At 37.3% G+C, this 13,056-nt stretch overlaps 1 protein-coding gene and 1 long non-coding RNA gene across 2 annotated transcripts; one reads left to right on the top strand and one right to left on the bottom strand.

The window, feature by feature from the left end:
• Positions 1–1,442: 1,442 nt before the first annotated feature.
• Positions 1,443–2,909, top strand: LOC134646666 (interferon-induced protein with tetratricopeptide repeats 2-like). Its single transcript, XM_063500530.1, has 2 exons — positions 1,443–1,447; positions 1,610–2,909. The coding sequence occupies exons 1-2, from the start codon at positions 1,443–1,445 to the stop codon at positions 2,907–2,909; spliced, it is 1,305 nt and encodes a 434-aa protein (XP_063356600.1).
• A 5,017-nt stretch (positions 2,910–7,926) lies between these two features.
• On the bottom strand, positions 7,927–9,550 carry LOC134647150 (uncharacterized). The gene is made up of 2 exons (XR_010096808.2): positions 9,311–9,550; positions 7,927–8,644 (listed from the first exon to the last, which is right to left on the bottom strand). It is a non-coding gene; the product is annotated as an uncharacterized LOC134647150 (long non-coding RNA).
• Positions 9,551–13,056: the final 3,506 nt, after the last annotated feature.

The raw sequence follows: 13,056 nt of genomic DNA on the forward strand, positions 1-13,056 counted from the left end.
CATGTTAGACCATTGACAGACTCTAGACCTGTCCAGGGTGTACTCTGACAGCCAGGATGGGCTCCAGGCCCCTATGGCCCCGAATTGGATATGAGAAAAAAATAATTGATTTATTTATTATTTACCAGGCCACCTTTTGCCAAGTTTTCTTAGTTGCTAATGTTTAGAGAGGTCACATATTTTAAAGCTAAACATCCATGTGCAAAATGCTGACTACTGCAGAGACAGACTTTCATTTGAATAAGTTTCAAGTTTCAAGTGTTATTAGTCATATACAGATAACAGCGGCACATCACTACTGGCAATGAAATTCTAAATATTGTACATAGAAAACCCCCCAAATTGCACATAAAGTAACACTTATGTATATATAAAATATAATAAAGAAATATAAGTTGAGAAACAGAAAATTAAAAATATGAGATGAGGTGCAACTCCCCACTCCAGCCACTCATAAGAAAAGGCCAGCTTCACAGAACTGAAAATGCCTGGCACTAGTTTATTTGGGACAATGCCAAAACAGCAAACAAAGGTTTAAGTTCCCTCTTCTTCCCTAACTGAAAATAAAAGGCAAAGAAAGACCATTTTTATTGCCTGTGCTCCTAACCAACAAAAAAGAGACAACAGGATTAAATAAAAATGGCTTCTTAATCCCACTACTGCTGCAGTTTATAACCACCTACTGGAAATAAGTCTGACTGCTGGCATTATAAACCAAGCTCGTACATAAAGGTACCGAATGGCCGGTGATGGGTGGCCCAACACCCCATTCCCATACATAGAAGGGATGCCTTCTATGAAAATGGTAACAAATCAGGACGATTTCTAGCTAACCAGTCAAAATAAGTTAAAAAATGACTATATGTGCCATTAAAGACTCATCTGGAAGCCCTGAAAAGTATGCCCAATAATAAACATAGATTACTTAATTTGACAGACACAGTAAACACACTGAAACCACAGTATTGTCTCTAAATGTAGAAAAAGCATTTGATAGAGTTGATAGGGTAGGGCTCAGCCTTTAACTGTGTGAACTTCATTTATTTAAACTGCACTTTGAATGGAATGACTTTGAAAAATAATTTCAAGAGGAATTCAGTTTAGACATCACCTATGACCTCACCTGGATTTTAGCCTTCTGATGGCTTAAAATATCTTACCTCAGGTAAAGAAATCAAAAAAGTAAGGAATCAACACTTCAGTTTCCTGACTAATACTTTGCGTAACACCCAAAATTAATCATTTGCTAACCTATCTTGCTAACCTAATTAAACATACACGTGGCAGTATTTTTTCATGAGAAGTAATAGTTCACTAAGTTCAAAGTTCATCATTTACAACAGTACAGAAGTTAAACATGACTGACTTTTATGGTGCCACACCCAAAGAAACAGTCCAAAGAAAGGACACCAGTGCTATTTAGAAAGCAACTGAGTTAGAAGATGAGGTGAGCAGCTGCTTTTCTGTTTTTGTTTTTTTGTTTGTTTTTTTGTTTGTTTGTTTTTTTTTTTTTGTTTTTTTTTTTGGGGGGGGGTATGTGATTTGAATATATTATATTTATATATATTATTTATGAATGTGCATTTGTTTTCATTTTGAATCCCCATAGTTCTTCTCAGAGTCTGTCAACGCTGGAGTCCAAACTGGAGGCTCTGCAGTGCCACTTCAGCTGGAATCTGGACTGTAGCAGGTCCACACTTTTCCGTCTCAAGTACAATTTGGAGGACATTGGCACCGAAGAGGGGAAGAGCTGGTTGGGTCACATTTATAACTTGCAGGGGTTCATTCACTACCAGCTGGGCTTCAGTGAAGATGCTCTGCGTTTCTTCAGCAGGGCCACAGAAGCCTTCCGTCAGATGAGAAACACAGTATCAGATGAGGGTCCCTGGCTGGTAGTGAACTATGGGAACCTGGCTTGGCTACACAACCAACAGGGAGAACAAGTACAAAGTCAGAATTACCTGTCAAAAATTAATGCACTGATGAATGAATACCCATCTCCATCCCAGGATGAACTCCATCCAGAGATCTATGCAGAAAAAGCCTGGACCCTGATGAAGTTCAACAAAGAAAAAAAGCTGCTGGCTATAGATTACTTCCAGAGAGCTATCAGGATGCAGCCTGACATGGTGGCATGGCAGACCAGCTATGTGTTAGCATTAGTGAATGCTCATAACAATAGCGACCATGCCATCGTGGAAAAAATGAGAATCGCCAAAGAACACGATTCAGAGAACTTGTACCTTGCTGCACTTTACCTTGATGCATGTCCTCAAAAAGGAACAAAAATGAAAGATGAAGTATGCACATTGGCCAGAAGAGTTTTAAAAAAGCCAGTTAGTAGCTACAGTGGTATCAATCCAATACTTATGCTTTACAGTAAATATTTATCTGTACATGAAGCTATTGATTTGATAGAAGAAGCTCTGGAAAGACATCCAGATGAACGTTACCTGAAGTGGTGTGCTGCAAACTGCTACAGAAGTAGGATCTTTTTCAAGCAGACAAGGACCGGTCTGCTCGAGCGCAGCATGATTGACAAAGCCATCAGTCTCTGTAAGGAGGTGATTTCCCTTTACCCTCATTCTTCACTTAACATGAAAATAACTCTTGCAGACCTATATGTAAAGGTAAATGAGCACGACAAAGCTGACCAGATATATAATGAACTGCTAGAAAGTGACCTGGAATATAAAGAGCAACAGATGCTTTACAACAAATATGCAAAACATTTATATTTTAATGGAAAGTTGATTGATAGACAAAAGTCAATAGAATATCACAAGAAGGCAGCAGCGATACCACACCAATCCTTCTTTCGCGAAAACAGCATTACAATGCTGAAGAAATACACTGAAAAATATGGTAGCAGAGAAATAGAGGAATTTCTAATGAAGCTGCAACAGTAAGAGCTCACACTAAGGTTATGGAGAAGAAAGAGAATAAAGATAAAGAACATTTACTATGCTGGCAGTCTAAATGTTTGTAACGAAACTAATAATTAATTATTATTGATTCAGATATTGTTATAACAGTAACAATAACATATATGACCTGAAAAAGAACTGTATTGATTTTAATATTGTTCCATTAATGTTACTGACTCTTACCCAAGTTTTGCAGTTTGCATTTGTTTTTTGTTCATTCATTTAGTTGTGTTTTACATAAAAGGTCTAATTTTGAAAAAGCTGAATAATTTTTTTTAAGAGCTTTTGTAGTTGTCTCTTGTTATCCTCTGCGGCTGAGACAATAAAATGAAGCTACTGGAAAATGATCTGGAACACTATGACACCTTCTGAAATGAGATCATAACAGTTATGTGTAAAGGAATGCAGAGTGATCAGCGGACATCTCCAAGCTGGCACGGGCTCATGATGCGAAAAAAGAAGTGAGCAGCTGCACGGTGGATTTCAAGCAGTACTGTCCTCAGCTTCTCACAGACAGTTTACAAAATGTGCACATCGACAAAGACTGAAGCAGATAGTGCAAATCAGGGGTATCAAACTGATTTTACATCGCAGGCCACATACAGCCACTTTGATCTCAAGTGGACCAGTGAAACCCTCTTTTCTGTTAGTGTAAAGAAGTCACATCTTTAACTGCTTTTCTACATGATAAAGAAAAAGCTGAGAAAGAAAGAAATCTGTCAGCACCTCTCTTTGGACTTGAATTCTAAGAAATAAATGTGTAAAATTACTGAAAAAGTACTGGTCCACTCTTAGAAAGAATAAGTTAAACATTTTTTAATTCTAATGTAATGTGTAAAACACTAAATATTTTAAAAATGTGCACTGTTTTTGTGTTATTTTCAGAATCCAGCAAAAGCAGGATCTAAAACAAGCAGTTCAGTATTAATGTGATTGTGTTTAAGTGTATATTAACTATTATATTCTAACAATATAAATTGAATGAATGTAAATATCCAATTATTGGTCTTTTTCACAGTCCTACCAAACAATCAGATCACAGTATTTCCTGTTGCTGAAATAAATTGTTTTCCCTTCACATGCTCGTTCTCATATTCAGTGTCAAGAAGTCTGTCACACGCACACATATATTAATGCTATTTTATGATTACTTGTTACGAATTTCATACATTGTTTGTCACACTTACACTAATATAAGAGGTAGGGAGGAGACTGGGGGAGAGAGATATCTGAGGATAACTTTGAGTGATATTGTTAGATATTACACTTTTAATAAACAATGGCAGAGTATCCAATGTTGACATTAATGTGAACAGTATCTTTAAGTCCACCCTTTATGTTGCCTGACATGTGTGTCTGTAATGTCATCATTAAATTAAGCTAATACAGTAGTGTTAAATAACCGCTGTTTGTTCCAGGAGCAATTAAAATGAACTTAGCCAAAGACTACTGGATAAACTTACCAATGTAACACAGTGTCCACCAGTAGATGTGAGCTATTAGCAGTTTGTTGTGAACCAGGAAATTACACTGTTTAGGTCATTGTTAGGCCAAGCTGAGATGCCACAGGATGTTCTAACTGCTTTAAATGAGCTGTCAACTCTAGTCAACACAGGTGAAAACTGTAATCTGAACTTCAATCAGGTGTCACTATTACAAGGAGATATGGGGCAACGAAAATACAGTACATGTTAAATGATAAGATATACGTGTTCAAATAGTGTCAATTAACACACAACTATTTTTTTTTTTATTTCTATATGATAATTCTTCTTAATTAAACAATAAGAACAAGTAGTCTGATGTCCTATAATCATTATGAAGCTATAAATTTAAATACAATAACACATTAAGTTTTTGTACAAAGTATTGGTATCGGATCTGTATCGTCGAGACCAACTTCTTCTTTTGAGTTCTCTACTAAGTACGTCTGCTCAGATACACAAGTTTTTTTGTAACTGCAGCTGTCAAAGCTGTCATTGTGACGTTCAACCCCAATTTTACAGAATCCAGTTAATAATTATAATAAAGTTAAGAGAAGAGTGGCTAAAATACAACAGATGCACTATAGATGCTGTTCTCATGTTCCCTGGTTGGCTTAAATCTGAAAGGGTCAGCAATTCTGTCTCCTCATTTCTGTTGTGCTATAGTTCCTCATGTTCCATAGGTACTTCAGGAGACCCACTTTGCCATCCCTTAAGGTGACAATATACCGTCATTGTAGGGCTGATGGATATAACGATATATATCGGATGACGATATGAAAACCTCTATTGTTTCATATTATGCTATAATTTGTTTCATGGTGTCGCAAAATAAACTGTTTACGGCAATATTTTTTTTATCGGTTTGACGGTCACTGTAGTGGCTATATTAATTTCTTAAAGTTCTCTCTTTCTCTTATATTTAAAATAACCACACTATGGATGGACAAGTGACTGTTTTTACACGTTGACGTTAGAAACAACAACAGTGAACCCAGCGTGTGCCTCCGCAGTCCGCTTGTTTTTTTTTTTCACATAAACCTTTCACAATAAAGCTGAAGAGCCTGTTGAGACTTTTCAAAATAAATTGAAATTATGACAAAATACATTATTCTCAAACATTTTAGAATAGGCCTCAAACAAATTACCTGAAATAAAAACATGAAGTAACAATAAATGGCGCTTACAGGCAGCACGTGGATGCACTTTACCACTGGACTGGAAGAGCTTATAGGCAAACTAATCACTTCCTCAAAAAACAGTTATGGAAGGCAAGATGCTATTGTAGTTCAATGCACACCTAGACTTAGAATGTAACAGTGTCTTCTCAGCATGTTGGGCAGAAGGTGACAAAGTTGGTTTATTTGCCCATTGAACAAAGACAGACAATGTCAGAATTCAACTCTGTTGTAAGACCATCAGACCTTTGGGTGCTGCATTGCTGTTATTTCTGCATGTCTATACAGAAGTTTAATATGCTTTATCAGATCAAGCCTTTAATTGAACACGCACAAAGCCAAAGCAGCCTGGACAGCTGGAAGCTGCCAGTAACACTGAGTCTTAGGATATAGGAGCAGTGAGACACTGAGACTTTTGTTGCATCAAAGTTGTAGCAAGCTACAAAGTTGATGCAACAAAAGTGTCCTATATAAGTCTGAGGTGTGTCAGGTGTTTTGGCATCTACTCATAGATGAAGTTGCTGGGAATGTGTGGAAGAGGCTTTGTTCTGTGAGATCTTCATATCCCACCCTTCACCAGAACTTTGACCAGATTCCGATGGATGCTAAATGGTACATGGACTGGTTCTTATATAGCGCTTTTCTACTCTGTCTGAGCACTCAAAGCGCTTTATACAACTAATTCATTCACCCAATCACACCTATTCACACAAGCACTTCTAAGCTTAAGTATCTAACGTTCATAACAATTCACACTCCGATGGATGAATCGGAGAGCAACATGGGGTTAGTATCTTGCCCAAGGATATTTGGCATGCAGACTGGAGCAGCCTGGGATCAAACCACCGTATGGGCAGAAATCTGTGCCATCAGAAACTGAATTTGAATAAGTTAAATTTGAATTTGAATTGTAACTTGAATAAAAGCTTTTGAAAACTGAATTTGAATTAGTCTAATTTGAAATTGAATTTATGGTTTGAAAATGATCATCACTAAATTGAAATTGAATTTTATATATTGAAAATGAATTCATTTGCTTTGAAACTGCATTTTATCCTTTAAAAATTCAGCTCTCGAATAATTTCAGTTTCACTCTCACCATTCAGTTTCAGTTCTACAATTCAATTTCAGTTCCAAAATTCAGTTTTTTGGAACTTACTTCCGGTTCCGGTTCAAGAGTAAACGAGCGCAGATTAATAGAACTACGTTTTACCAGCGGGCCGAAAGTGTTACTGACGAGAATCTACAGCGTCTTGAGCTGAATTAAGACTTCAGAAGTCATTCGTCATGTCGAATGACCAGCGGATAAACTCTCAGGTTGGTAATAAATGTATTACGTGTATAAGAACAAGCGTCATGTTAACAATTGATAGCCGTACAGTAACTTTTATGCTTATTGTAGCTGTTAGCTAAAAAAAGCTAATTTAGCCTAGTTTGCCCTGGATTTAGCTTTGACAAACAAATATGATCGACTGTTTCTAATAGAAATCCAAAGTTGTCATCTTGTACCCTGTCAGAGCCTTGTATGCTTGCAGAGACCCCTACAGTAGGGAAACATGCAAAACAGCGTCCAAACCTTTGTATTTTAGCTTTATTTATGTCTTACACAGCATCCCAACTCTTTAGCTAACTTAATAACTTTAGCTAAAGTGAATAGTTAGTCTAATTCATTAGTGCAGCATTACTGGATCACCTCCGTTTGAAGTGATATGATATGTGACTATCACTGTGTTTAACTACCATAATAATTCTTAGAGTACTGAGTGCATGCTTAGTTTTTTTTTTTTTTAACATACTGCTCCATTGCTATGTTTGACAGGCTGAAGTTGTCGGGTCACCTCCTAAATCGATCATCTTTTACAGGTGTTTTGTGCCAGAAATGGAGTGTCCACTGAAGACTGAAGATACTGAATCTCTACGCATTGCCATTGATCCCTCTTGTGCCTTCATCTAGACAAGAGACATCAACTTAACCACTCTCACATGCTCTGTACCTACATCACCTTCCCTGACAGTCGTAGCTTGGCTCATCTGAGGGTGAAATTATAAGAATGTGTTATTTGGCAAAGTGCTCTCTAGGGTTCCTAAATAAAATATGGCATTGAGGTCATTTCTTTTGAATTAATCCCTTCTTCTGAAATATAAGAACCTCTCCTGGTTTTAATGGCACTTTGGATTTCCTTACTTTCTGTTCCACTCCCAACCCCAAACAGATGCTGACACAGTAACATGGAAGAGGGAAAGAAGTTGGAAAGGACTACTATAAATAAACCTAATGCCTAACAATGAAAAATGTAAAATAAGAACAATAATAATAATAATAATAAAGATAAAAGATGAAGTAACAAGTTTTTTGTTTATTCCAAATGATCATCCAGATGTCTGTGACATGTGATGACAAACACCATAATGGAAGGCCTTTGTCATCACATGCTTAAACTCATATTTTTGCATATGCTGAACAGGCAGTCAGACATGCTTGTAACTGTGGGGTAGAAAACTGCATGAACACCATACGGCAGGGGTCTCAAACTCCAGTCCTCGAGGGCCGCTGTCCTGCAACTTTTCCATGTGTCCCTGTTGCAACACACCTAGTAGGTCATTAGCAAGAGTATAGAACTTGAATGCATGCTGAGTTGGCAATTCAGCCATTTGATTCACGTTACAGCAGCTCATGAGTGAATGAACATGGTGCAATAAAAGTATTTTAGAAGTATATGTTTCCAAATACATATATTTACTTAAATTTACTTGAGTAGGTAGGGTTAGGGGTTGCCACCTCAGCATGCAGTCAAGTTCTACACTCTTGCTAATGACCTACTAATTGTATTCAGGTGTGTTGCACCAGGGACACATGGAAAAGTTGCATGCATCCCTCGAGGACTGGAGTTTGAGACCCCTGTCATATGGAATATGACAGGTGTGGTTGAACTGCATGAAGACTCTGAAGTTTCTCTTCTCTTCTGGCAGGACAGGAATGTGGCCTTGTCCTGTGAGCCACCGTAAGGATGTACTTAGAGTAGAACTGGACTGTCACCGGCCTCAGGCTCTTCACCTTTTCAAAGACAAAGCAGTCATTTTGATAAAATATTAGATATTGTTTACCTGTAAATGCACAAAGAGAATTTAGAAATGTAATTATTGTCAAGAGTGAACAAGCACTGATAGTGTAATCTACAGCTGTGGCCAAACGTTTAGAGAATGAGAAGTGTTGTTTGTTTATTTACAAAGTTTGCTGTTTCAGTGATAGTTGTATATCATATTATATCACTTTAAACAGGTGATCCAGTAATGCTGTGCTAATGAATTAGACTAACTATTCACTTTAGCTAAAGTTATTAAGTTAGCTAAAGAGTTGGGATGCTGTGTAAGACATAAATAAAGCTAAAATACAAAGGTTTGGACACCGTTTTGCCTGTTTCCCTACTGTATTCAATTCAATTCAATTTTATTTATATAGCGCCAAATCACAACAAAAGTCGCCTCAAGGCCAGCTAGGGGTCTCTGCAAGCATACAGGGCTCTGACAGGGTACAAGATGACAACTTTGGAATTCTACTAGAAACAGTCGATCATATTTGTTTGTCAAAGCTGAATTCAGGGCAAACTAGGCTAAATTAGCGTTTTTAGCTAACAGCTACAATAAGCATAAAAGTTACTGTACGGCTATCATTTGTTAACATGACGCTTGTTCTTATACATGTAATATATTTATTACCAACCTGAGAGTTTATCCGCTGGTCATTCGACATGACGAATGACTTCTGAAGTCTTAATTCAGCTCAAGACGCTGTAGAATCCCGTCAATAACACTTTCGGCCCGCTGGTAAAACGTAGTTCTATTAATCTGCGCTCGTTTACTCTTGAACCGGAACCGGAAGTAAGTTCCAAAAAACTGAATTTTGGAACTGAAATTGAATTGTAGAACTGAAACTGAATGGTGAGAGTGAAACTGAAATTATTCGAGAGCTGAATTTTTAAAGGATAAAATGCAGTTTCAAAGCAAATGAATTCATTTTCAATATATAAAATTCAATTTCAATTTAGTGATGATCATTTTCAAACCATAAATTCAATTTCAAATTAGACTAATTCAAATTCAGTTTTCAAAAGCTTTTATTCAAGTTACAATTCAGATTCAAATTTAACTTATTCAAATTCAGTTTCTGATGGCACAGATTTCTGCCCATATTTTTTACTGCAGCAATTCTCACACTGAATAATTTACCTTTTTAAATGAGCCATGAATTCTTGGTTTTCTATTTAATCAATTATTTTATTTCATAAAACATTCTTGACAGAAAAACGGCACATCCTCATACATCTGTTTACTTGGCACATCTAATCCATTCCAATTTATTTATAAAGCACTATTTTGACAAAGTGCTGTACAAAGCACCAAAACACCATACAATAAAGCAGCAACAATAATATTAAACATGTAACGAGTTTAAGCAAAACAAAAATGTCACTGACACGTTGCTCATTCGTGGTGTACTACTACTATACACCCTAATGATCAACATGTCAATGATACGTCAAAAATTAGGTCCCAACAAGATTGTTCCAATAAGTCTTACCATTATTATTGCCTTAAAATGCTAGAAATATTATCAGATTCTCTTTGTTGAAAGGCTACATGGTGACTTAAAGTTGCGGTCATTAAAATATGCATAACATAAATAGCCTTTTCTTGACCAGATGTCTTGCATAATCCATTTCTAACCTCTTTTATTGAAAAATTCAATAGTTGTCCTGAAAAAGCTGAAGGATGGTTTATTTGAAGACACTTCAGCCATGTAACAGTTGATAGCAAATGAAACAAAAATGGATGCAGAAAATAAAAGGTCAGCTTAAGGTTTAACTAAAAACAACACTGGCTGATGGTAGGGGAAAGTCACACTTTCCCATTAAAACAGTGTCAGGTTTCGTCACTGTCGGGAAAAAACACTCCCTCCACAGTTTCCCCAGAACTATAGGGATGGGAAGCTTGAAACAGCCATTTTAACACTGTAGCTGTGTCCGAATTCAGGGGAAGGATGCTTCAAATGCTGTATTTGGAGGCAATGACGTCACAGCGACACGACAAAGGCTGTCCGAATTCAAAGAGTCCTTCAAATGTGGCGACAAATGCATCTTACTTTTCCCCGAATTTGAAGGATGGCTGTGTCCAAATTCAGGGGAAGGATGCTCCAAATGCCATATTTAGAGGCAATGATGTCATAACGAAGCCACGAAGGCTGTACTCAAAGAGTACTCCAAATGTGGCGACAAATGTGTCCTACTTTTCACCGAATTTTAAGGGTGGGTCCGGTGTATCCTTCTTGTCCTACCATATCCCAGGATTCATTGCGGGCCGTTTTTTCTGATAACAATGTTGATCGAATCAGGAGAGGAAAACACTATGAAAATCTGGTGGTACAAAAGTTAAATTTTTGTAGTGGTTGTGTTGTTAAGCTATGAGCATCTGCATAGACATGTTTTTTTCTAATTAAAATAACCGTAAACTAGCTTGTGTGGTGGGTTCTGCGGTTTTTCACGTATTGCTGCTTACATACAGCCAATTTTGATTTTTGTGAATTCATGTTTTGGTGATATGTTGTAGGGAACAAAGACCAAATGGCTCAATTGATTAAAAAGAGGAGAAAACGATCACTACTTCACTGCGGTGAAGAATTCACCACTGTGGCATGGAGGTACAAGAATAAATCAATTTACACATTTAACCCTAATGTTGTACAGCCGTGGTCCCCAACGTTTTTTGCGCCACAGACCGGTTTATGTCAGACAAGGACCGGCCTTTAAGGTGTCGCGGAAAAATACAACAAAATGAAATGATATGACCAAGACAAAAACTGTGGTATTTTGTAACTATAATAAAAAACATGAATTCACTGTGTAATTGTATAGCTTTATTAGCAGCAGCATCCTGAAATTCGCCAAAATTGAGAGTAACATCCTCCTCTCTGCCCCTTAACGCTCTCTGGTCGCTATTGTATCACGTAAATATTTCTTTCAAAATAAGACACACAACTATCACACGGGAAAAGACCCAGGGAAACCGAGTTAACGATAAAAACCCTGAAACCCATAAACTTCACACCTGAGCCTCAACTCTCGCGGCGGTACCAAATGATTAACGGACCGCTGCTGTACAGAACCTGTGGTGTCCTGACAGTATTCCTCTGGTGTTCTGCTGTAAAAAATTTTAGATTTAAGGATTAACATAGTTGCCATGGTTTCATCTCCTCTCTTATTTGTTGTGTGTGTGATCAAGACAATTCTGGAGAAGATGGGCCTACAGGGAAAAGTCACCCACTTGCAGGCCAGAAGAAATGGGATAACTTAAAAAGAAATACAAAGTATGTATTTGTGTTATCAAGAAGAGGAAAAGAGACAGGGATGATGAGCTGCTAGACCTCATAAGTGAGGACATGAGGCAGCAAAGAGAGGATGAGGAGAGGAGAGAGCAGGGAGAGGATGGACAGACTGTTTTCACTTCTTGAAAGATCAATTCCAAAATGAGTTATGCATTAAGAAATGTATTTATTTGAATACATTTGTGACATTGTTATATGTGTTGCATTAGTTTAAAAGTTTTATGTTAGTAATAAATTCATTACAACAAACACTAACTGTCACTGAACTCATTTTATTTACAGGTATTTTTAACATGTATGAACATAGCGCTAACTTTGAACAATTTTACATGGATATTTATTTGATGGCAATAAAGTAAATAACAATAACAATTAAACAAGAATATTTCTAATATGCCAACAATATTTAAAGAAGGAAAAATAGTACTTACAGTTGTTTATAGAGGATTAACCTGAGTGACCTGTTCCTGGACCCTTCCTTTAACAACTTTAATAGATTAGAGGAAGTCTCTGGCAGTGTTGCTGAATCTGCCGAAGCAAGATTAGACATGGATGGATGGGGTGCTGCAACTGAGACCTGCGCTTTGTCTTTCTGGTCGACGAGTGGAGAATCACACAGGGTGGTCTGCAAAGAGAGCTTTAGGATGCTTCCTCCCACTGTCCACTGCATCGTCCATCCACAAGGTTTGCAGGGCTGGCTCAATCGACGGCTGCCACACCACTAAGTTGTTTTCAACAATATGCAAGCAGGAGATGGTGGAAGCTATATTACTACCAGTACAATACTTGTAACTCTGTAGCAGACAGCAGTTTGATAAAGTGTTATGAAAAAAAAGAAACCAAAAATTCTAAAGGTTTCAAAGAGATGGCGATGACAAATTTTTTCTAGCTCCTCCAGAATTAAAAATGTATATAAAAATGGAGCGACATTTCTGTGTCCATTTAAAAGTTTTCGCGCTGTGGTGCTAGCGACTGGAAAACACGAAAGTAAGGGCGGACTTGAACGAAGACAGGTTGTCCATAGCTGTTTATATGTTGTATACTCATTGTTTTTTCAATAAAGTTTGTATGGAAAAAAGGGGGCTGTC

Source organism: Pelmatolapia mariae, linkage group LG17, assembly GCF_036321145.2.
Source record: "Pelmatolapia mariae isolate MD_Pm_ZW linkage group LG17, Pm_UMD_F_2, whole genome shotgun sequence".
Lineage (NCBI taxonomy): Eukaryota > Metazoa > Chordata > Actinopteri > Cichliformes > Cichlidae > Pelmatolapia > Pelmatolapia mariae.